General features: G+C 42.8%; 3 protein-coding genes across 3 annotated transcripts; all 3 read left to right on the top strand.

The window, feature by feature from the left end:
- Positions 1-243: 243 nt before the first annotated feature.
- Positions 244-8,141, top strand: zw10 (zw10 kinetochore protein). The gene is given in 18 exon segments (XM_029449044.1): positions 244-466; positions 1,815-1,901; positions 1,903-1,950; positions 2,061-2,120; positions 2,122-2,175; positions 2,947-3,024; positions 3,425-3,584; positions 3,783-3,935; positions 4,108-4,296; positions 4,381-4,517; positions 4,600-4,782; positions 5,211-5,434; positions 5,555-5,626; positions 5,720-5,889; positions 6,552-6,682; positions 6,833-6,964; positions 7,090-7,292; positions 7,439-8,141. Coding segments are annotated over 18 exon segments (2,307 nt in total). The 5' UTR covers positions 244-361; the 3' UTR covers positions 7,560-8,141.
- A 561-nt stretch (positions 8,142-8,702) lies between these two features.
- On the top strand, positions 8,703-11,803 carry LOC115018716 (G protein-activated inward rectifier potassium channel 3-like). The gene is made up of 4 exons (XM_029447901.1): positions 8,703-8,761; positions 9,534-9,771; positions 9,945-11,145; positions 11,557-11,803. Exons 2-4 carry the CDS (start codon positions 9,577-9,579, stop codon positions 11,751-11,753), a joined length of 1,593 nt encoding a protein of 530 aa, XP_029303761.1. The 5' UTR covers positions 8,703-8,761; positions 9,534-9,576; the 3' UTR covers positions 11,754-11,803.
- Positions 11,804-12,443: 640 nt separating this feature from the next.
- On the top strand, positions 12,444-22,141 carry pom121 (POM121 transmembrane nucleoporin). Its single transcript, XM_029447900.1, has 13 exons — positions 12,444-13,071; positions 13,839-14,048; positions 14,794-14,943; positions 15,216-15,287; positions 15,408-15,579; positions 15,671-15,759; positions 15,840-15,919; positions 16,490-16,611; positions 16,698-16,797; positions 17,260-17,520; positions 17,647-19,620; positions 20,107-20,208; positions 20,730-22,141. The coding sequence occupies exons 1-13, from the start codon at positions 12,500-12,502 to the stop codon at positions 20,828-20,830; spliced, it is 4,005 nt and encodes a 1,334-aa protein (XP_029303760.1). The 5' UTR covers positions 12,444-12,499; the 3' UTR covers positions 20,831-22,141.
- Positions 22,142-23,429: the final 1,288 nt, after the last annotated feature.

Genomic DNA, 23,429 nt, shown 5'->3' with positions numbered 1-23,429 from the left:
TGTTTACTGTTTTGAATAACTGTACAGATTATGCATTGAATATAATATGAAAGATCCATAAAACATTGAATTTAATCACTCAGTTTGTTCATTGACTGATTCATCCACTGATTTAGAGAGTACACATGTCTTCTTCCCATGCTTCTTCTACCACTGTCTGAGTGTAGTTTCTACAGCCAGCAGAAGGTGGCGGTATTGCAGCACCCTGCCATTAATTAAAAACGAAGAAGAAAGCGGGGAAGGCGGATCCAGTCGGCGACATCTCGGGACCAATCAGACCACCTGGCGGGTCCTAAAGTTGTTGTTGTGCCGACCTGTCACACTTTCGTGAAACATTATAACGTTCCTGTATAGATAAACTATGGCGTCGTTTGTGACTGAAGTGCTCGCCAGCTCTGGCAAACTGGAGAAAGAGGACCTGTCCTGTAAAATAAGCAAAATGTCGCGCAAGGTGGAAGATACGAAGGTAATCCACTAGCTAGCATAGCATTAGCTACGTTGAGCTACGTAAAGTTTGAACCATGTTAGCAGTTAGCGCTAACACTGAAAGGCATGAAACTTCTCAGATCTTCTGTCCAACGTTAGCTAGATTTTAACGATCATCCCTGAAATAACACTTTGCTGCAAATAAACATTAGCTACACCTAATTCACAGCGGACTATACAGCTAGTTTAATTAGGTGCATTTTCGTTAGCAAGTCCGTTAGCTAGTGTGCTAGCTGTGCTGCACACTCAGTGGTGACGTCTGATTACGTGGCTCTATTATATTCAGTAAAATAATACGTTATTTAAAAACCTTAAAAATAACTGTCCTACAGTAGGTCTGTTTATTATGTGTTCTACGCAAGTATTATAAGTATTGATCGATTACTGGAGAAAATAATTAGATTAATCGAATATAATCATTAGTTAGCTCCACCTCAGCCACATTCTGCTTTTACATTAATGCATGATAAATAATAATCTCATGATATAATGTATAGTTTTCTACTTTGACTTGTAACAGAGTATTTTTACTGTGAGGTATTAGTACTTTTACTAAAGTTAAATATCTGAGTCCTTCCTTCACTACTAGATGAAGTTCTCCATGAGTGCGTTCAAAGTGACAACCTTACTTCTTGTTTAACTTCTCAGGAAAGCCTAAAACAAGGTGAATGCTAAACATATTTAAGTTTGAGGCTTCAGAAGACACAAGCTTAATTATGAGAAAATAATGCCTATAGCAAAACTTTTAAAAATGAATTTAGTATAGCCAAATTAAGCACAAAAGTCGAATAAAGGAAAACTATCATATAACGTACGTGTTTTTAAGGCTCTAAATTAGTTTTAGAGCTGAAACAATTGATAAACACACATCTCTAGTATTACCTCGCAAATGCAATGTTTTGTTGCTCTCTGTTTATATTGTAAATGAAATGTATGATCGAATGCACCTAATTAAGACGTGAGTCATTGTTGTTAAAGTTGTATTGCCTGTATTTGTATTTGTTCTTGGGTTTTTCTATGTAAACACAGAATCAGCCTTAATTTGTTGCATGAAAGAAAACATTAATTCAGATTAAAGACTGTGTTTTCTATAAATGAGTATTCAGGCCTTTGTATTGTGATCATGTGTACGGACCAGAGTAATACAGGTACAACATTACTTACTAGTAATATACGTTAACTACTGTTTTACATGTGGATGAGCGTTATGATATAATAACAGCCACAAGTTAAAGGCTGTAATTGTACATAAACTGCAAACAGTTTGACACAAACGGTCTTGTGATGATTTATCTATGAACTCTGTTTTCTTCATGTTTATTTCACAGGAAGAAGTGTGTGACATGATAAACAAGAAGTATGGTGACTTCCTGCCGAGTCTTAAAGGATCCGAGGAGCTGATGGTGCAGGTCGACTGAGGTCTCCAAAGAAATGGATGTCCTTAAAAACTGTGTTGAGACTGACGTATGTGTGAAACTGTTTATAAATTAACACACTGGGTTCAGTTCTACTCCAGCTGGAGTTAAAGTAGTGCCGTAGTTTTTAACTGTTTGTGTTTGTGTTTGTGGACGCAGGTGCAGCAGAACATCCACGTGGCTGTGGCCGAGAATGCAAAGCTGAAGCAGCAGCTGGAGAAAAAATACTATCGTCATAACAATGCTTAGACACCTAAAGAGGTACAACATGCATGTTGAGTAAAAGATCATGTGATATGAAGTAACAATTGAAATAGTCAAGGATATATATATATATTATTTATATATATATTTATATTATTATATATGTATATATATTACTTAGCTATATTATATAGTATATATATATGATATATATCTATATATATCTATTATATATATATATATATATATAATATCTATATATTAGCCTCTACTTTTATTTATATATATATATATAATACCTCAATATAAATATATATCTATATATCTAATCTATCATCCACTATATATATCTATATATAATAGCTATATTTATCTTTATCTATTCTATATACATATATATCTTATCTATATCTCTATATATATCTATATATATATATATATATATATATACATATATATATATATATATATATTAGCTATATTTATTTATATATATATATAAATATATATATATATATATATACATATATATATATATATATATATATATTAGCTATATTTATTTATTTATATATATATATATATATATATATATATAAATATAGCTTATGTATATATATATATATATATAAATATAGCTTGTATATATAAATAAATATAGCTTATATATATAAATAAATATAGCTTATATATATTTATATAAATAAATATAGCTTATATATATATATATATATATATATATATATATATATATATATAAAAATAAAACATGGTCATATGTTTTTTTTAGCATTTATAATTTAGATGTTTGAACTTTTCTCATATCTCCTGTGTGCCTCAGTTTCACAGTGCAATGCAGGAGTTCAACAAAGCTTTACTGGACAAGAAGTATGTTGTTGCAGCCAACCAGCTGGAGAAGGTAAGAACTGCTTACAGCAAGTCCACACGACCTCCACTCTGAACTAGAGCTGGCAAAAACATAAAAATGTGTACAAAATTAGACAATGACCCACATAACCTCCTATAGCCAGGAAGACAACCGTCCTCCCTCACGTGTGCATCAAACTCACTGCAGTGAACTAGCAGACAAAAACCTTTTTCATTAAAGTTTTTTGGGGGTCTTTTTTTAAAGACGGAGGATGTCGTACGCTGTACCGATTGCAAGGTTTGGCATGCTTCATACATGTTTGTAATCCAGAGGGGATCAAAAAACGACAAAAACAAATATTCAAATCCTAAAATAGAAAATCAAATACCTACCCAACGAAGAAATAATCAAATATTTGGGTCAGACCTAATATGACGGATTCTTCTCCCAGGCGAGGGCCAGTGTTGATTCCCTGAAGGGCTGGAAGACCTCCCAGCTGCCGCTGCTCAGTGCTCTCAGCTCCGAGTTGACGGTGCAGAGAGAGAACTTAATTTACCACCTGGGAGATGAATGGAAGCGCCTCGTCATCTGGAGATTACCGTCCTCAAAGGGTAACACCTTTTTAATGTGTGTCAGATGTGGTGCTAATGCAACTATATGGAGTACACTCTGCTCCGTACTTTGCCGAGTGTTTACTTTTTAAAAACTGTTAGTTGTTAGCATTTGTTGTTTTGGACATTCCAAAAACACGAGAGCAAACCCATCTGAGCTCGAGGCAGTCGTAGTGACTGTTTGATGTGTGCCACCAGAGCCTGCGGGTCTGAAGTCCTTCCTGAAGGTGGAGCTGAACTTGAGCCACGCTTGCAGTAAGGACGAAGAACCCAAACCACCGGCTCTGCTGTGCTGCGTCCTGCAAGCTCTGGCCATCCAGGGAGACCTTCAGCACAAGATCAAACTCTTCAGTAAGAGCCTGTAGAATGTGCAGCACTTTCTATTAAAATGATGATGTGTTCAAGACAAACGTAACTTTTGTTTGAGTTGTTTTGTAGGAAAATCCTGCGATCGATCTAGCTGTCGATGCACAATGTCTCCGACGTCAGCACCTGCTCAGTGCTGGTTTCTGTTGTCGTCCAGGTCAGGTGCTGTTGAAGACCATGTTGAAGCCGTTGGTGATGTACCCGTCACTGTCGGTGAGGGTAACGGGCGAGGGAACTGTCCTGGCCTTACAGTGTTTGAAGGAGAGCAACGAGGAGAGATCCACTCCTTCACAAGTCTACAGCAAACTGCTCCTGGTGCTCAGGACGCTGCACTCACACCTGCTCGGTACAGTACAGCCGGGCCCAGAGCAATGATGTCTCATGCGTAAAGCTTTCTCCATGTCACTGTGTTTTACTTATTATCTCTCAGATGTGTCCATCGGCGATAAAAAGCTCTCGGCCATCTTGGGGGAGCTCATTTGGGAGGACATTTCGCAGTGCATCATCCATGAGTGTCTGCTCTACTCCATCCCCAACAACAGCAGCCAGCTGGAGAAATACAACACGGTACGAACCGAACAGCAGTTTGTAATGCACCCAGAACCCCACGCGCAGAATCTTTACTGAATACATTCTGTGTGTGTTCAAGGTGATCAAGGAAACGGAGGAGTTTGAGAAGTGTCTGAAGGAGATGGAGTATCTGCAGGGCGATTCCACAGACCTGCTCAAATACGCCAGAGATGTCAACTGTCACTTTGCCAGCAAGAAGTGCAAGGATGTCATCGTGGCGGCCCGCAAACTCATGACCTCCAAGATGCACAACACCGTTAAAGTATGTGTGAGCTCGGGGTGATTACACCTGAAATGGAAAACATTAAATATGCATCTTATTTACTTTGGTGTAATGTTTCGCTGTTTTAGTCACAAAAGTTAGATGGATAGTCCCCAACCATGAAGCCTTCTCTCGACGTGAACCAAGTCCCCGTCCGACATTCTGTCATTTCGGGCTGCATGAAATTTGACATTAGAAGATGCATCACTCACCAGGAAGTTATGTCCTTTTATGGGCATGAAACATGTCACACGAAGGATAAACTTCGCTTACTAAACACTTTTAATGCTTAAAGACAGACGCACTGTGAACAGATTTGAGGAAGCTCACTAGTTAATGCTTCAAACTACCCATAATGCAACATTCTAATCATTTAATTAGTTCAAACAAAGTATCCAGAGTTTTCTTCTTCAACCTTCCTCTCATAGATCACCCCAGACTACAAGCTGCGTCTTCCCAAGCTGCCTGCGCCGGCCTCAGCGCTGAAGGTGAAGCAGGAGACCACAAAGGATGAGATGAGGATGGAGAACACGAAGCAGCTTTCTGCGACGACTCTGTGTCTGCCGGCGTGTCGCATCAGCGAGTCAGTGCAGCAGCTGATGGAGCTGGCTCTCCACACCCTGTGTGAAGCCGTGGGAAGCTCCACACATTGGTATGTTACAGCGCTCAGACATAACTGTCTTCTGTAAGAGGTCGAATGTTTCTAAACAGAAAACACACCCCTGACTTTATTCAGCATTATTTATTTATTAGATTTGTCTGTTGTTTTTAGTGCGTTACAACTCTTCTTCACTGTGAGAAACGTCTTCCAGCTGTTCTACGATGTTGTACCGACGTACCACAAGTAAGGATGTTTCCATATAATATGAAGCAGACACCGACACGTTTCTCCTGCAGGTGTAAATAACTGCCTCCTTTTCCCTGCGCCTCCATCCAGGGAGAACCTGCTCAAGTTCCCTCACCTGGCTGCCATCCAGCACAACAACTGTATGTACCTGGCTCACCACCTGCTCACCCTGGGCCACCATTACAGAGCTCACCTGCCACACCCACTCAGCGAGGGCATCGCAACATTTGTTGACATGGTGCCTGGATTCAGGAAACTGGGTAAACAAATAGTGCTGCAACTGTCGGCCTCATTAACATCACATTTGGTACAGAAATGTTGTGTTGTTGTTTTCTTTTTAAGAGTGTGTGTATATATATATATTTATTTATTTATATATATATATTTATATATTTATATATTTATATATTTATATATATTTATATATATATTTATATTTATATATATATTTATATATATATTTATATATATATATTTATATTTATTTATATATTTATTTATATTTATATATATATATTTATTTATATATTTATATTTATATATTTAAATTTGTTTTATATATATATATATTTATATATATTAATTTTTATATTTATATATATATTTAAATTTGTGATAAAGATAATATTAAAATATATATATATATATAAAATTACTATCTCTTTATCTCTCCATGTATAAAAGTATATACTTATAGATATTAACATGTCTGGAAATGGGCATTATTGTTATATATATCTTTATTATATTGTATTAACTGAACTGTTGATCCCTGTATTCCCTTGATAACGTACTTCTTGGACAACACGTCACTATTTGTTTTGGTGAAGCTTCTGATATTTCTTGTAGTTGCACATCGGAGCCAAAACTTCTTTACAGGAAATATCAACATGCTGCGCACGCTTGTGTCATTTCCCTCCAGGCGCTCAGTGCTTCTTAGCGCAGATGAACGTCCAAAGAGCTGAACTGTTGGAGAGACTTTCCACAGCTCACAATTTCTGCAACCTGGATGACGACGACAACTACATTGCAGCCAGTAAAGCAGTAAGACAGGTGAGTGCATCAGAAAGACGTTGATTCAGATCTTCAGTTTGTGAGGCTGCGGTGCAGCTTTTAAACTTCATCGATGACGGCATGAAGCAGCTCAATTCATACGTTCATTCATGCACTGCCTCTCACTCGTACAGTGATCCTGTGTTGCAGGTCATCCATCAGTTGAAGCAGTTGGGCACGGTGTGGCAGGACGTCCTCCCAGTCAGCATCTACTGTAAAGCCATGGGCAACCTCCTCAACACAGCCATCTCCGAGGTCATCGCCAAAATCATGATGCTGGAGGTTTGTTGTGTTTTTTAATCGCGTTGTGGGGTGAACTGTCCCTTTTTTAAAGAGCCAGATTTGTTCAAACACAGAAAAGTCTCGATACGATAGGATGATATCCTCCTTCACTTCACCGTCTACAGGATATTTCCTCTGAGGACGGGGAGCACCTCCACACTCTGTGCCAAACCCTCATCGAGGAAGGTCCGCTGGTCTTCATCCCTCTGGCCGAGGAGAACAAGAACAGGAAGTATCAGGAGGAAGTGCCTCTCTACGTGAGGAAGTGGAGCACCTTCAAGGAGGTTGTGATCGTGCTGCGTGCCAACCTGCAGGAGATAGTCGACAGGTAAGGCAGATGTAGTTCGTTGTTTGCACTGAGGAGCAGGTTTTTATATCCTGACGGCTGATTTAAACAGAAGACTTTATTTTATTACGTCATGCCCCCGCAGCATAGAAAGAAGGACTTTGTGATTGGCTGATTTGTTTCCACAGGTGGGCCGACGGTAAAGGTCCGCTGGCGTTGGAGTTCTCCAGTTCGGAGGTGAAGAATCTGATCCGAGCCTTGTTTCAGAACACGGAGAGGAGAGCTGCCGCTCTGACAAAAATCAAATAGAAACTTTGTGCAAAGATACTAAAGCACTTTTTCCTCTGAGGAAAATATCCATGCCTTTTTTTCATTTCCATTTTCTGTTGCGTTGAATATATGCGTGTGTGTGTGTGTGTGTGTGTGTGTGTCGCTCGAACCGCTCGTCACACAGTCGCCCCGTCGGACGGAGGTGCTGTCGGTTTAAGCTGGTTCTAATCAATCAGAAGGAGAAGTTGCTTCTCTGCAGTCAGACTGCAATTAGTCCTGCGCAGATTACACGGAGGCTTCTTCACACCCTGCAGCCTCAGACCTATAGCTTTAGGGCTTTACAAAGCCAGCGGAGGTTGTGTAACCAGCGGCCTGCCATCTGTTGACACGTGATGACGTATTCAGGGTGATGCACATCGTGACTCAACCTTCATCTGTAGCTCGTCTCAGCTTTTCGGTACTGATGTCATTTCAGGAGAGTTTGTTTGAACCTAAACGCCTTTAAATAACCATTTAGTCGTGACTGACACCCGGACCTTGCATCTCTTGTCAAGCCATTAAACTGAACTCTTCTATTATGTATTTATTACTTGTCCAAATAAACCAAAACACTCAACTTTTCAGAACTGTTTGTTTTTAATGATGATGATGATGATGATGATGATGATGAATGTGTGTTAGGAACAAATTGTAACTGCCTGTGCTGTTTGTCAGCACATGCACAGATCTGCTGAGAATCTGCGTCTGTGCAGGAAATCTATTATGTATTTATTGGAAATTCTGTATTGAGAATAACCTTGAGACGCACCATCAAGAAGTTCTCAACAACAATAACACAATACAACCACAATTAGACCAAACATTAAACAAAATATAGGGGAGGAGACTAGCAGCTGGAGGGGAGGAGACTAGCAGCTGGAGGGGGAGGAGACTAGCAGCTGGAGGGGGAGGAGACTAACAGCTGGAGGGGAGGAGACTAGCAGCTGGAGGGGGAGGAGACTAGCAGCTGGAGGGGGAGGAGACTAACAGCTGGAGGGGAGGAGACTAACAGCTGGAGGGGAGGAGACTAACAGCTGGAGGGGAGGAGACTAACAGCTGGAGGGGAGGAGACTAACAGCTGGACAGTGCACAGCAGAAGCTCCTCATTTACTTGGTGTCTCTTCCATCTAAACCTGATGAGTCCAACAAGGAGCTTGAGTTCTGGCTGCAGCTGTGTTCCTCTCACGGTTCCTTCTACAGAAGTAAGTTCATGTTTTCTCTTTTTGTGAACTCGTCTGCAGATAAATCAGTGGAAGAAATGTATTTACAGTATTAACATAATGTCAATATGCAGATACGTATCAGGTGTATTATGTATAGAAATGCATATGTGTGTATTTAAATGTGAATATTTAGTAATACATATTAAGTATATTAGTTACTGTTTGTTTTACTTATGGATTACAAATATTCTTTAGTTTTGATGTTTCTGTAAAGATCTTCATGTTTCTTTTGCACGGATAGAACTTATTCCATACTCTTTCTTTCCTGGATAAATTCCCTCTTTAGTCAAATCTGCATCTCACTTCACATTGCATGTGTGTGTGTGTGTGTGTGTGTGTTGTGATATAATTATCACACCAGTGACAGGAGACTTTAGCACAGTTCACTTGGACACATCTGGACAACACGTGCTCCTATACATTTGTTCTCTAAGCCTTCTGGTGAACACAGTCAGTAATCTTTTCAAATCCACTCTGTTCTTTGGTGTTTCTCCGATTAATTTTGAGGATTAGTGATAATCTCTACATGTGTAGAAGGGACTGAGACACACTTAAGACTGAACGTCACGCTGATGAGGACGTGGAGCAACATTTTGCACATATAGACGCATCTGCAGAGAGCGCAGGATTTATTCTCTGAAGGAATAAGGACTTTAAAATACTAAATGTCTAAATCAACATCATTGCAACTTTAACAAAGATAAAATAAGAAATTAGAGTCAGATGTTTTCTGTTTTAACTCTGTGAACAGAAGCAGAACCTGAATACAAATCAACACCTTGAGGACGTCAGCAATGATCTCCACCGTGATCTGCAGCAGAGAGACGCCACGAGACGTTCAGTGCAACAGTCACGTGAGGAGCCCCGTCAGGCTCGAGCCTCGCAGGAACTCCATTCCCCCGACGCAGACTCTCATCGCCAAACATCTGCTGGCATACCTGCCGCGACCACAGTCAGAATCACTCCGCTACACTCCTTACACTCACAAGGTATCCTGCACTCATGGGCCCTTCTGTCACTTTCGTCTTAATTGGATCTATGATGTCAGGGGTCAGTCTGACGCCTATCTGATCCCAGACGGTCAACAATTGAGCCTAATATACGTCATAACTTCAGATTATATCATTTGCATGTAGTTTTATATTGTTTTCTTTCCTTACAGGCTACAGCTAAATCCAGTGTATCTGCCATGATGACCACACAAAGAGCTTCCCTCATCCACAACTTGAACTATTCTAAGTGCTCATCACTGTCCGAGGAGGCCTCTCCCTCCCAGAGTCCCTGCAGCCAGTCCTCTCATGCTTTCTCTCCGGCAGAGCACGAGCCCAACCTGCCACACATCATCCAAGCAGCTCCTCTGGAACCAGTAGAAGAAGAGACGCCGAAGCCTCGAAGTTCACGTCACAACAGACAACTCAAGCGTTTCAGCTCCAGGTGGCAATCGAGAGGCTCCACTTGCAGCAGCAACATTCCCGTCCCTGCGATCGAGAAGCTGAACGGTGCAAAGAGTCACAAGAAACGCTGTAAGCTGCTGGGCGACGACCACTCGTTGCACGTCACCGCCAGCAACCAACGCCAGCGTTATATCACCAAGGATGGCAAGTGCAGGGTCAATCTGGGACGCATTGTAGAAAGGAGTCGCTTCCTCTCTGATATTTTCACCACATTAGTGGACCTCAAGTTCTGCTGGTTCCTTCTCGTCTTCACTATGTGCTACATTCTCACATGGGTGGCCTTTGGTGGGATCTACCTCTTCGGTGCCTGGTTGCGTGACGACATTGCACATGTTCACGACCCGCAGTGGAAGGCGTGCTTCCAAAATGTAGACAGTTTCCTTTCGGCCCTGCTGCTGTCGTTAGAGAGCCAGAGGACCATCGGGTATGGCTCCAGGATGGTGACCGCTAACTGCCCTGAGGGTACGGTGATCCTGATGGTCCAGTCCATCCTCGGCTCCATCATCGACGCTCTGATGGTGGGCTGCATGTTCGTTAAAATCTCCCGGCCACAGCAGAGAGCCCAGACGCTGATCTTCAGCAAGCACTGCGTCATATGTGAGCGTGACGAGAAGCTGTGCATGCTCTTCCGCATCGGGGATCTGAGAGCGAGCCACATGGTGGATGCCAAGATCCGGGCCAAGCTCATCAAGTCCAGGCAGACCAAGGAGGGCGAGTTCATCCCACTGGAGCAGTCGGAAATCAATCTGGGCTACGACACCGGGGGAGACCGGCTGCTCCTGGTGGAGCCGCAGACCATCACCCACGTCATCAATGAAAGCAGCCCTTTCTGGGAGGTGGGGTCCGAACATTTGAAGAGGGAGACCTTTGAGATCATTGTCATCCTGGAGGGCATCGTGGAAGCATCGGGTTTGTAGAAGTACTTTTAAGTCGTGCGCTGAACTCCAACTAAGTTCATGTCCATAGAAATGCAGCTACATTTCAAAACGTTGTTTGTTCAGATCCTTTTCTGTCCTGAAAAAAGAGTTACACGCTGCACAGCGGGAGCTGTGGCTGTATCAACGACAAGCTTGACGGCATCAGAAGACATCTTAACTTTAGTGCTTGAATGTCATGTTTAATTTGTCAACATGTTAACAGAAAACCAGATTTCTGAACAACAGACGCAGTAAATATCTGCATAATAGCGGATATAAGATAATGAAACTCTTACCTCACATATATCCTGATGCGAATGCTGATCTGAATTTATTTGTCATGGTTTTTTTTCTCCGATAAAGTGACATGTACCTGAGCCTCTAACGCTTTGTTGTGTTGCAGGTATGACGTGCCAGGCGAGGACGTCCTACACAGAGGACGAGGTCCTCTGGGGTCACCGATTTGAGTCGTGCATTTCCTTGGAGAAGGGGGCTTTTCGTGTGGACTACAGTGCATTTCACAAAACCTTTGAAGTCCAAATGTCCCTACTCAGCGCAAAAAACAGCAGCACTGCAAAGGAAAAAGAAGTTGTATTTTAGAAAATGTTGGCTAAATAAACCGTCCTTGTTTCTCTACATGAGCATATAATGAGTTCACTCTGTGTTTTTATTATAATATGTCATTTAATCTATGTTAACCGTGAAGTTTTGTGTTGTGTTTAAATAAAAAATAATCATCCTGTTGATCCCAGTTGTCTTTGGTCATTTCTGTGCAAGTTAAAAGGTTGTGTAGAAAAATTCATCTGAACTCAAAGGTACTTTCTGGACCTTTTAACTCCAGAAGGTTCATCTGTTAATTATGTTTTCTCATGCATTAATGTAAGAGCAGGATTTTAATGTTGTAGTTGGTTGAGATGTTCATTTTGAACTATTAACTAATGATAATGATTAACTAATGTTTTAGGATTAAATGTAGGCTACTTAGTTACATTCCACTACTGAATATTGTACTTTATGGAATTTGTGTTTTGGAATAATTTCTCTCCACAAATTACTGTCGGAGTTCTGTGCGAAGGTGAATGTGCAAATAAAAAATAAAAATAAAATAATAAATGATGATTTATTATTAATAAAAAATATTTGCTTTATCTACACACAATTTCGCGACCCCCCTATAGTACGGGGGACCCCTGTATGCTGTAAATGGTATTGTGTTTAATAAAGTTTTAAAAAAGAAAATAGGTGTAATACAAACTCCAGCCCGGTAGATGGCGCTGGTGAGCAAACCACCGAAGGTCCTACAATTCAAAGAAGAAAAAAGCGTAAGAAGAGCAGCATGATGGGATATGAGAGTCCTCCGGCGGCGCGCTGCCGCCATGTCACCGAGAGAGAAACATATAGCTATTATCTCTGCTTTATGCGTAGTTAGTGTTGCATTTTATTATATTTCCAATTTTCTTTGGGCGACTTTAATTCTTGCAGTGTGTTGTATTGTGTGTTACTATCACAGCGGAGAACCGCTTCCCGCCAGGTTAGGCCTCAATCCGCGGGCTGGGCTGAGCGTTCCAGCCGTGCTTCGGCGCTGGTTTTGGGGTGGGGAGGGGACCGGCGTGTCGGTTGCCGCACGGGGGCCAACGAAGAGCGGCAGAAACAAAACCGAGCTCCGAGAATCAGAGGGACACTTCCGAGAAAGGCTCGTTGAAACTGGGATTTATCGGAGGGAAACCTTGAACACTGACTCGTTTCTGTTCAGCCCCCGGGATTTCCTCATGGGGAGTTACATCGTGAAACACGAAAGTCCAACCGCCGACTCCGGGAGGCCGAGAGCGGGGAGAAATCCCCGAGAGCAGCTGCGGGAGAAACTGTCCAGACCCAACCATGCTGTCTACACGCCGAACAGGAGGCTGTCATTTGTGGGGTACGTTCATCAACAAACACCGCGGTATCATCGTGAGCTCCGTCCGTTAGGAGGCAGGAGATAAAGGTTCAATTTATTGGCGGGTTTTAACGTTAATTATTAACTCTTCAGCCTTTCATCGGCACACTTCAACAGGCAAAGTGTATTAGGTATCTAACTCGGGGTGGATATTTAATAGACATTTCAACATATTGTCAATTTGTGAATAAATAAAAGGTGCAAACTTTGCTTCTAGTTGATATGAAAGACTCATTTGTTTGGTTACCCCCCATACAAAAAATCACCATTACTAATTAGTCTGTGGTGTGTATTTTCTGTTTACCAGGAAAGGACCATGAACTTGTTGTTTTTAATCAAACGTTGCATATGACCGTATAGGTGTGCATGTGGCTTCATGGTATAATGATCCTGGAGTGCACAGCTGACACTTTTACCATATTGTGAGGATGCCCCATCGTTGACCTCAGCAGTCTGCACGCTACTCTGTGATTTGGTCTTTCCTACTCAAACCTTAGAGGAAATATCTCATGTTGTACTTTCAAAGGAAGTTTTTGTGGTCTCAAAGATGTCAACTGTCTGCCTGTAGTGATGAAATGTTTACTTGGGGCAGACGGGTGTCTACAGGATCATGAAAATAACTTTGAAGATGATTAAAGAATCAAGTTTGAGCTTTGTGACTGAATTACATAGTAATGAAGAACTTAAGTCACAGTTGAGGTTCTTTGTTATGTAAATTTATGTTGTATTTAAAACTGTTTTCCTCTCAGGGAGCCAATGAACACAGTGGGCAGATTCACCATCACCCCCCAGCGTCACTACCCCCTGCAGCAGCCGGGGGTCTCACAAGTGGGAGTCCTACCGCCTGTCAAGTGGGATGGCTTCAGGAAGAAAAACATCCTCAGCCCTCGTAACTCTTCAGCGGTCCTCAGCCCCGTCACTGTCAAGATCGCCCGGCCGGACCACCACAGCTCCCCCAGGTCTGTACATTCATGCCAACACGTAGTCCGTTCTTCATAACTGTTTTTATTATTTTGTCCATCTTGATATAAACCGCATGCACTGTACTTCACATCACTGTGTTCCAGCTTCAAAGTGTGCTTTCAGAACAATATCCTGTCTCGCAGTTCACCCCAAAATCATGTTTTCACAAATGACCTGCTTACTGAAGATACGCCACATACCTCGTGAGCAGTTTCATGTAGAAACTGTTTCTTTTTACCGTATCACCGCGCAGAAGGAAGCGTGCGTCTACTCGTGGACGAGAGGCGGCGTCCTCCGCTGGGCTGTAACGTTACTTAGCTCAGACGAGCCTCTTGTCCACGAGTAGACGCACGCTTCTGTCTGCGCTGTGATACGGTAGAAAGAAAATAGTTCTGTGGGTTATCTTGAGCTGGCTGAACACGGCTGGGGAGATTTCAAATGTGTTTTTTATTTGCTGCTTTGAGCACCACGCGTTCCATTATATTGGGAAGAAGACGGATATCTCCAACACTCGGCACTCTCAAGACCTCGACATTGATAAATAGTTGCTACAGACGAGAAGACAAATATGTATTTTTGATTTTGCGGTGAACTGCCCCTTTTTAAGCTATTATTATAGAGCTTTATATTATATGTTATTGTATTTGTTGACACGTTGTGCACTACTCTGGTGATTGTTCGTGCCACAGATATGACTGTTAACACTGACTGGTGCTTTATTGTCACCTGTTTGGCTTTTAGTTTGGACCATCTGAGTTGCACGGGGCTCCCCAGGGCGCCTGTGGACCCCTGCTCCAGAGAAAGTGTCCTCAAGGTGTTGAGGGAAAGCCGCAAGAGAGAAGTGGAAGATGAGGACAGAAGCTTCACAACGGAGCAGAAAAGCAAAAGAAGGTACAAAGCTGAGAGGAGCTGAGCTAACAAGCTTCTCCACTGGCACTAATGACCTTCATGGATCAGGAGCAACGGCACCGAAGCAATTCCTGAGGGAACATTAATGTTAAAGGCACTTACGTGTGACAATATAGCAGATCGATGAAGCCAGCAATGTTGTGTAATACATTCCCTGTCCTAACATACTGTTAACATGCTACTCAGGACCTGGTTCATACATTCAGTCAGTTGAAATATTATGCATGTTTGTAATTTTGTTTGTGTTTCCCAAGGCGTAACGACAGCAGTGGAAGTGCACACTCTGCGTTTGAGCCTCTCCTGCCCAATGGGACACCATCACAACAGTAAGTTTAACTTTTCTGAAGTGACATCATGTGGAAAATCTTGACGCTGTGAAGCACTGTGTGTATAGTATGGCTGTCTAAATGTAGGTGGGAATGCTTTCCCTTCCTTCCTTCCTCCAGGCCAGGAAACCTGAAAAGAGGGATGACCTCACTGGCGGAGGATGCCATCATGAAGAGATCTCGCACCTCCTCCATCAGCTCTGGCAGTGGGGTCCATGCCCCGAGAGGAACCCCAGGCTCCATGAGAAACCCTATCCAGAGCTCCTACAGCTCTTCACTAGGCCTCAGCCAGGTAACGCTTATCTGCTAGATTAAAGTACACATTGCCCTGCACAGAGATCAAGTGCAGTTGTTGAGCTTCATCTCCATGTTTACCGTCACAGTGGAAGAAGAGGTCAGCACCCAGCTCGCCTCTGTCCAGCCCCGGATCATCTCGCTCTCAGACTCCAGAGGCCGCCGCCAAGAGAGCCAAGTATGTCTCTGCTGGTTTCCTGCTAGTTATCCACATTTAATCTTCATATTACAGTTTGTAACTTGTGGTTTTGTTACCAGGGAGGACGACGGGCAATCTCCCAGCTCAGCATCCTCAGTGAGGTCAGACCGGATAGCCGCCGACAAGGCGCCTGTTACATGTGAGTCTCATTTATCTGCAGTGGTCGTCTTGTGTAGTAAACAAAGGATTTCCTCTGTAGCGAAGCTCTATGCTGCAGATTATGCAAGGCGTTATAATATTGACAGAGCATTTTATTTAATAGTTAAAGCTGTGTGAGGCTACTTTCCCAGGGGCAATAAGAGTTTATTTTAATTGAGCTGAAGTAAGAATGGAAAGCAAAAGGATTTTATTGGACATATGACCATATGACACATAGTGACCATGTTTTTTATATATATATATATATGACACACACACACACACACACACACACACCACTGTGCCTCTACTATCTTCATGTATGATAAAATGAGGGAGGGATTTGCTGTGGCACTAAAACTGCATCCACTGTGTCTGAATGAGTTCAGCTGAGTAGAATAACTGGGGCACAGATGATGAAACGACTTCACGCCTGGCGATATGCAATCCACTTAACAATATCAGCAGTGCAGATACCCGATCCGTGCATCCATACCAACAACTGTGAGTTGGCTGTATAGAAGTTTTATCTTTTTTATTTGGATTAATTTCATTGTCTATTATGTTGCAGCCAAATTGACTCCAGTCCCGAAGGTCCCGGTCACTCCCTCAGCAGACTCTGCTGGTAGCGGTGGGAAGAGAAAACGGAAGATCCAGCTGGTGTCGATCCACCGGGACGATCACATCTCTCTGGTAAGGAGTGCCACATTGTCCACATAGTCGTGTGTCGCAGTGACCTAGATTTCTCTGCTAAACTCTCGGTGCTTGTTGATTTGCAGCCCCCACCTCCAGAGCTGGGTTACACCATCACTGCGAAAGACCTCGATGAAGAGAAAAAGGCTGCCCTCAGCAAGATCCAGAAGGTCCTGGAGACGCCTGGTGAGTGGAAGCAGCCACAGGAATAAACCATTGAGCTCTTTAACTTCTACACTGTTGACACATTATTCACACGTACAGACTCAAACACTGGAATCGTGTCAGGCTGCCACTCATTGTAAATTTAACCTTGAAATAATATCCGTTTGCCGACTCGTGACTCAAAAGTCAAATCCCTCGAGTATTCCAACTGAATAATATAGTTACTCTTCCAAATGACAGCTGCAATAATTAGTTGACTAATCGATTATTCAAATGACAAAAATAATCTCCAAATATTTGAATAATTAATTAATAGTTCGAGTAATTATAATTCCCTATTCCAAATGGTGAACCATCTTTTCATTTGTGCTTTTGTCGGGGGAAATGTTAAAGGGCTGATGTGTCAGGACTGTTAGACTTGACCACACTCGTGTGACTCCCCAGCCTGACCTCTGACCTTCCCGTTGATTTGTCTTTGTTTAGCTCCAGAGCCAGAGAAGTCTGTCGCTCCCCCAGCCACCATTTCCACCCAGCCTGCCTCCTCTGCCAGCTCTACTGCCATCACCCTGAGCAGCCTTCTGGCAGCTCCTCTGTCAGTCTCCAGCTCTGCCATCCCCGTCATCAACCTGGATCCCAGCATCAGTGTGAGCACAGCACCTGCATCCCCCAACCCACTGCTGGAGGCTCTGAGGATGAAGATCAGCGTTCCTGCGAGCTCCACATCTGCTGTCAACACAACTACAGGTACGTGCTTCCAAGGAAAGTTCTAAACTCATCTTTGCAATTAGAGCTGCAACGATTAGTACACAGATCTCTTAGTCGATAGACAGACAGAAAAATAATCTATAATTTATTTGTTTGTGTCTGTAGTGTCATCCACACCGGTGCAACCCAGTGGCTTAACCCTGAAGGTTTCGACTCCAGTGGTTACCCCACAGCTCCCTCCTGCCTCACAGGCTCAGTCCTCTGCTGGTTTGGAGCAGCCTTCTGCCTTTACTCAGGTGCTGAGTCAGGTCTCCAAGCCCTCCATCGGCACTGTGCCTGCAGCAGGAACAGGCCTGTTTGGACTGATGAGCCAGATCAGCACCCCCGCTGCTTCTTCAGCCTCTAACCCAGTCACTGCTCCAGCTCCCGCCATCAGCTCAGCATCTGTCAGTAACACCAACCCTCTGCTGGCTTCAGGGTTCAAGCCCATTTTTTCTGTCACCACCACCACCTCAGCTACTTCAGTCCCGGAGAGCAAACCTCCTGTCCAAAGTTTCAAGCCTATCTTTGGAGCTGCCACTGCAGGCGCTGGCTTCGGACAGCCTCCACCCTACACAACAACCAACCCAGCTTCTACTGCTTCTTCAAGTATCACATCCTCAATGTTTGGTGGATCAACAAGCAGCACCACAGTTACCCCATCTCTTTTTACTGGCATGACCAACACCCCCACTGGTACAGCTTCCATCGGCTCCATCACCACCACACAGCCTGCAGCCCAGCCAGCTGTGAAATCCCTCTTTGGAAACTGGTCAGCACCTTCCACAACAAGCACCAGCTCAGCCTCAGTGCAGGCCCCTAACACAGGGAGCACATTTAAGTTTGGAACTGCAACCACCACGACTGCAGCTGCAGCTGCCCCCGCTGCTGCTGCTGCTACCACAACCTCCAGCAGTGGCAACTTCACATTTGGTGCCACACAGCCAGACCCTCAAGCAGCCAATCAGAAGATATTCGCCTTTAGTCAGGCAGCACCCAGCCAGAACACAGCCACGGCTTCATTTGGAGGCTTTTCCATGCCCAACACAGCCTCCACCACTGCTGCTGCCGCTCCCACTCAATCCACTTTCAGCTTCGGAAAGTCTTCGTTTCAAACACCGGCAACGCAGTCAACCTTTGGGTCCTCAATGGCACCGGCAGCACAGACAACCTTTGGGTCCTCAGTGGCACCGGCAGCGCAGACAACCTTTGGGTCCTCAGTGGCACCAGCAGCGCAGACAACCTTTGGGTCCTCAATGACACCGGCAGCGCAGACGACGTTTGGGTCCTCAATGACACCGGCAGCGCAGACGACGTTTGGGTCCTCAGTGGCACCGGCAGCGCAGACAACCTTTGGGTCCTCAATGGCACCGGCAGCGCAGACAACCTTTGGGTCCTCAATGGCACCGGCAGCGCAGACAACCTTTGGGTCCTCAATGGCACCGGCAGCGCAGACAACCTTTGGGTCCTCAGTGGCACCGACGACGCAGACATTTGGCTCCTCAACGACGCAGACGTTTGGCTCCTCAGCGGCACCGGCGACGCAGACGTTTGGTTCCTCGACAACGCAGACGTTTGGCTCCTCAGTGGCACCGACGACGCAAACGTTTGGCTCCTCAGCGGCACCGGCAGCACAGTCAACGTTCGGCTCCTCAGCGGCAGCAGCAAACACATTCAACTTTGGAGGTGGCGGAGGAGCATCATCCACATCGGCATCTAACACCGCCCCTCCCCCTTTCCCCTTTGGGTCAACTGCCGTCACCACAGCAACCAGTTTTGGGACCCCTGCTAAACCAGCATTTGGAGCAAGCTCCACTGGTTTTGCCTTTGGGGGCACCACCGCTCCCTCAGCTGCACCCTCAGCTGCTCCGAGCTTTGGTGCAGCAGCCCAGACTCAGAGTTCCTCCTCATCCACCTTCACGTTTGGCAGTGCTGCTGCTCAGCAGGTTCCCTCCGGACCTGCTCAGCCAGCATCCAGTGGATTTAACTTTGGTTCTGGTATGCCATGCCCCCAGTTTGGAACACCGGCCCCCAATAATCCTGCACCACAGATGGGAAGCTTCAACTTTGGGGCTGCTGCTACTGACAAACCAGCTTTTGGTAAGGAATAAAACTTTATTTTTTGCATGTTTATATTTTAAACCCAGCTGCAGTGAGATTTCTGAAAGAATCAGACGCATAATTTTGGCTTTCACACTTGATAGGGTATGGTATTTAGGTCATCAAAGGTGTCTATTTGTACAAAACATGCAAGTTCTGATCAACTGTTCTCGGATTTCCAAACACAATATATGCATTGATTTATAAGTGCAGGTGGGAATCTTTCCCATGAAGTGATTTTGATTCTTCGTTTCACAATTTGATTCAGAATCATCATAAAAAGAAGAAGATTTATGAACCCTATTTTCAGGATCTTGCTCCAGTGCGCTGTGTGTCAAACACGCATTCATGTTTTAAGTCCATTTGATTGCAATATAAAACATAACTTGACAACTGGTCTACATTGGTTTCTGTCCCAGTAGAATTCAGTGGTTTTTCTCCAGTAGTTTTTTGGTTTACTCAATCTGTGTGTTGCTTTCTCTGCAGGTACGTCTACACCATCCTTCGGACAGAGTGCTGCCGCCGCAGGTCCAATTCCCTTTGGAAGTCCTGGAACTCCAGTCCAAGGCTTCAACGCTGTTCCCTTTGGTAGGTCATTAATGTTAATCAATGTTTCTAGCTGTCAACTGCTGTGACGCCACAGTGGAAACTAATGTATTCCCAGCTGTTGCTGCTCTTGCGTGTTATCTTAACATTTCTTACTGTGTTTTTGAGCTCTCATGCCTGATCCCTAAAAGGCAATGATTATAATTATTGGTCGAGGAGCCTTCAATTTGAACCTGTTGTTGAAGTCATTGGAAGCAGAGAAACACGGCATGACAACATGACGGTCTACAAAGTTTTAAACGGGTCTTAAAATGACCAAACTGCAAAGGTAATGGGGAGAAGAGTGATCCGTAGAAAAGATGCTCGCCCTGTTTCTTTTTCCCTGTTTTTGCTCTCCAGCTGATTTTTGGAGCGTAAATACAATCGGCAGAAGTAAAAAGTTAACGTTAGGCTATAATAAAACAGTTTAAGCTTGTACAGTACTCTGGACTGGCAATACTGCAACTAAAACCAACTCTACTAGAAATAAATGTTAATGTCATCCTGTGTGTTTTTATCATCAGGGTCTCCAGCGACTCCCTCCTTCTCTATTGGAGCCGGATCAAAGCCATCTGGAGCTCGCCAGAGGCTGCAGGCGCGGAGGCAACACAACAGGAAGAAGTAACCTGCGTCCGTCCGTCCCCCCAAACCTGGCTGCCACCATGCCCTCTGCTTCTTTCCCCTCCTCCCGTGGGTTGTGCTGGCCCGAAACATTGTGTGAGGAGTAACAAAGAGCACACCAGCTTGCTTGCTTGCTTGCTGCCTGGCCCAGTGAGGGAACATAGCAGTGACGAGACAGGATCCATAACAACGTACTTTACTTGAAGAGAGGGAGAAGACGATTGAATAGTTTGATTCTGACGAAAGCATATCCAAAGTCCTTTTTTCCTTTACAGTATGTGGACACTCCCATTGGTTCGTCTTAAGGAGAAAGTTGAGTCCGGCAAAGACATGTAGCCTCGGCTCAAACATTTATTTTTTTACGTGAAGCGCTCACTGGTTTGTATGTTAGAGTATTTGAGTACATTATCTGAATGAGTCTGAAATAGGGTGAAATGCACAGTTGTTTCAGTTAAGGTACACAACACTGCAGTGTAAATGTAAAGTTGTGAGATGTTTGCATTTTAAATTATTTTTTTAATTGGCTCTCTGATCCTGTAAATGAATGATGTGTTTCTGCACTTAAAGGGAGGATTAGTAAATGTCTTAATGTAGTTAGTGCAGACTCTTGTGTTCTTGTTTCATACTCTGTCATTGCAAGCATTCCTAGTCCTCCCATGGGCGGCCTTGTTTTTCTTTTTCTTTTATAGATTGCCAACATTGATGTTATTAGCAGGTCAGTATATGATTAGGATGACAAGTCTTAACTTGTGCTGACAAAACCAAAGCCAACTCATCAACTTCATGCCTGTGAAAAGAATCTGTGATCTTTATCTCCTTAAATCCTGAGATGTTTGTTTGTGCCAGACTACCTCTCTACTCCAGACGCTAAATCCCTGTTACTTCACTGAAAAATAAATCTGACGGGATCGACTAGATCGATTTAGATTTGACCTTTAACTACTGTTAATACAGATGTACCTTTTTTAATAAATACTGTAAGTGTTTAAGCATCTGCACACCAACTCATCTGGAATATACCTGCTTTGTTACATTACACCGCATTAACATAACATTTACTAAAAATCCCTTTATCTGCTTGGTAGTTACAGAAATTCTCTTTGTGATGCAGGATTTTTGTTCAAGAATTTTGTCAAACAAACATGAGTGAACCCATTAATGTCTGCTTGGTCAATGTTATTTTATCAAAAGGATTTCTGTTCTCGGTAATAATCACCTTGTGAAAAGTGAGAAGTATCTGATGCATTTTTTTGATGGTTAAGTTTGAACTAATAAAAACTGAATTTTTGGACTTGGATGTTCCAACAAGAACACATTTTAACCTTTTCAAGTTCACATTCTTCTTTTCTCCCATGAGATCATGTGACTAATGACAGTCTTATATTAGAATACAGTTTTTGTAGTGAGTATATAAGAGTTACATATGTTTATTTGTTAGCACTGGAAATAATGCAATATGTAAGCCATGCAAAGAAAGTCAAAGTATAACTTTAAAATGTCAATGCTAATTAAACTTAACAAAGAAAGCTAAATGTTTCCCCTAAAATTCACAATTTCTGAGATATTTCTTTTTACAAACTTACAAACACGCCTTTAACTGTTCCATTTAATAGGATAGGTACGTGGCAACAAACATGGAAGTTGCCAACGTCACTGCCCCCTTGAGAACTAAGCGCACACCAGTGAGCTAGAGCTGCAACAGTTAGTTAATTAATAGATCACTCAATCAAGTGAAAAGGAATCTGCAAATACTTTGATAATTGATTAATCATTTTGATTATTTTTCAAGCCAAATATTTTAAAAACCACTGGTTCCAGCTGCTCAAGTTAGAGGATTTGATGCTTTGTTTATTTCTCAGATAACAGTAAACTGAATGTTTTGGAGTTAACTGTTGGGCTGTTGGTACTTATTCATATATATTTGGTTTATTCAACATTTTATTGACAAAAATTAAATAATAGTTGCATCCCCGCAGTAAGCATCTGTTGGGGGGAGAGCATAGCCTAAAATGGGTTTAGAGTTGACTGAACAAACCTATTCAGATAATTTGACAGGTGGATGACCTTTGATGACCTTTAGTTTTGGTAAACTAAGTGTTGAACAATACAAGAAACAAAACACTGCAAATTTTATATTTAATGGTTATGAGGTGTTTATATTATATTTGGGAATTTAGGCTATGGAAAGTAGATATGCGTTTAATTAACCTACTTAACTACTAATGAACTGTAAAAATACATTTATATCTCATGATAGCTGAAACAGAAACACTTTAGTGGGTTAGGTTACAGTTGCTCCCATTCTAGATAAGGGATTTAAACAAAGAATTATAAGAAACAAAGTATTTAAACAAATGTGCATTATACTATAATATATAACAATTAAAATGTAAAATAATTAAGAAATGTGTAAAAATATCTATACCACAATATAAAACTGTAAATAATACTGAATATGGATCTATGTAAAAAATCATTGTTAAAGAAACAGGTTTGGCAAAAATACATTTTGTTTTGTTTTATGCTCCTAGCTTCCGGTCTATTAGGTGGCGGTAATGGCGCATATCCGGGTTTGCCGACACTTAAATCCACGAAGAAGACGA

The sequence above is a fragment of the Cottoperca gobio genome, chromosome 14, assembly GCF_900634415.1.
Source record: "Cottoperca gobio chromosome 14, fCotGob3.1, whole genome shotgun sequence".
In the NCBI taxonomy this organism is placed as follows: Eukaryota; Metazoa; Chordata; class Actinopteri; order Perciformes; family Bovichtidae; genus Cottoperca; species Cottoperca gobio.
Note: the sequence above shows the minus strand (reverse complement) of the source record. Positions and strands in the feature narration are given on the sequence as shown.

Excerpts from the sequence above, each read along its gene's own strand:
- pom121 (XM_029447900.1), top strand. The coding sequence starts at position 12,500 with ATGAGAGTCCTCCGGCGGCGCGCTGCCGCCATGTCACCGAGAGAGAAA. Across the intron at positions 13,072-13,838 it reads AGGAGGCTGTCATTTGTGGG|GGAGCCAATGAACACAGTGG; the intron begins GTACGTTCATCA and ends TTTTCCTCTCAG. Across the intron at positions 16,798-17,259 it reads GAAGGTCCTGGAGACGCCTG|CTCCAGAGCCAGAGAAGTCT; the intron begins GTGAGTGGAAGC and ends GTCTTTGTTTAG.
- LOC115018716 (XM_029447901.1), top strand. The coding sequence starts at position 9,577 with ATGATCTCCACCGTGATCTGCAGCAGAGAGACGCCACGAGACGTTCAG. Across the intron at positions 9,772-9,944 it reads ACACTCCTTACACTCACAAG|GCTACAGCTAAATCCAGTGT; the intron begins GTATCCTGCACT and ends CTTTCCTTACAG. Across the intron at positions 11,146-11,556 it reads GGGCATCGTGGAAGCATCGG|GTATGACGTGCCAGGCGAGG; the intron begins GTTTGTAGAAGT and ends GTTGTGTTGCAG.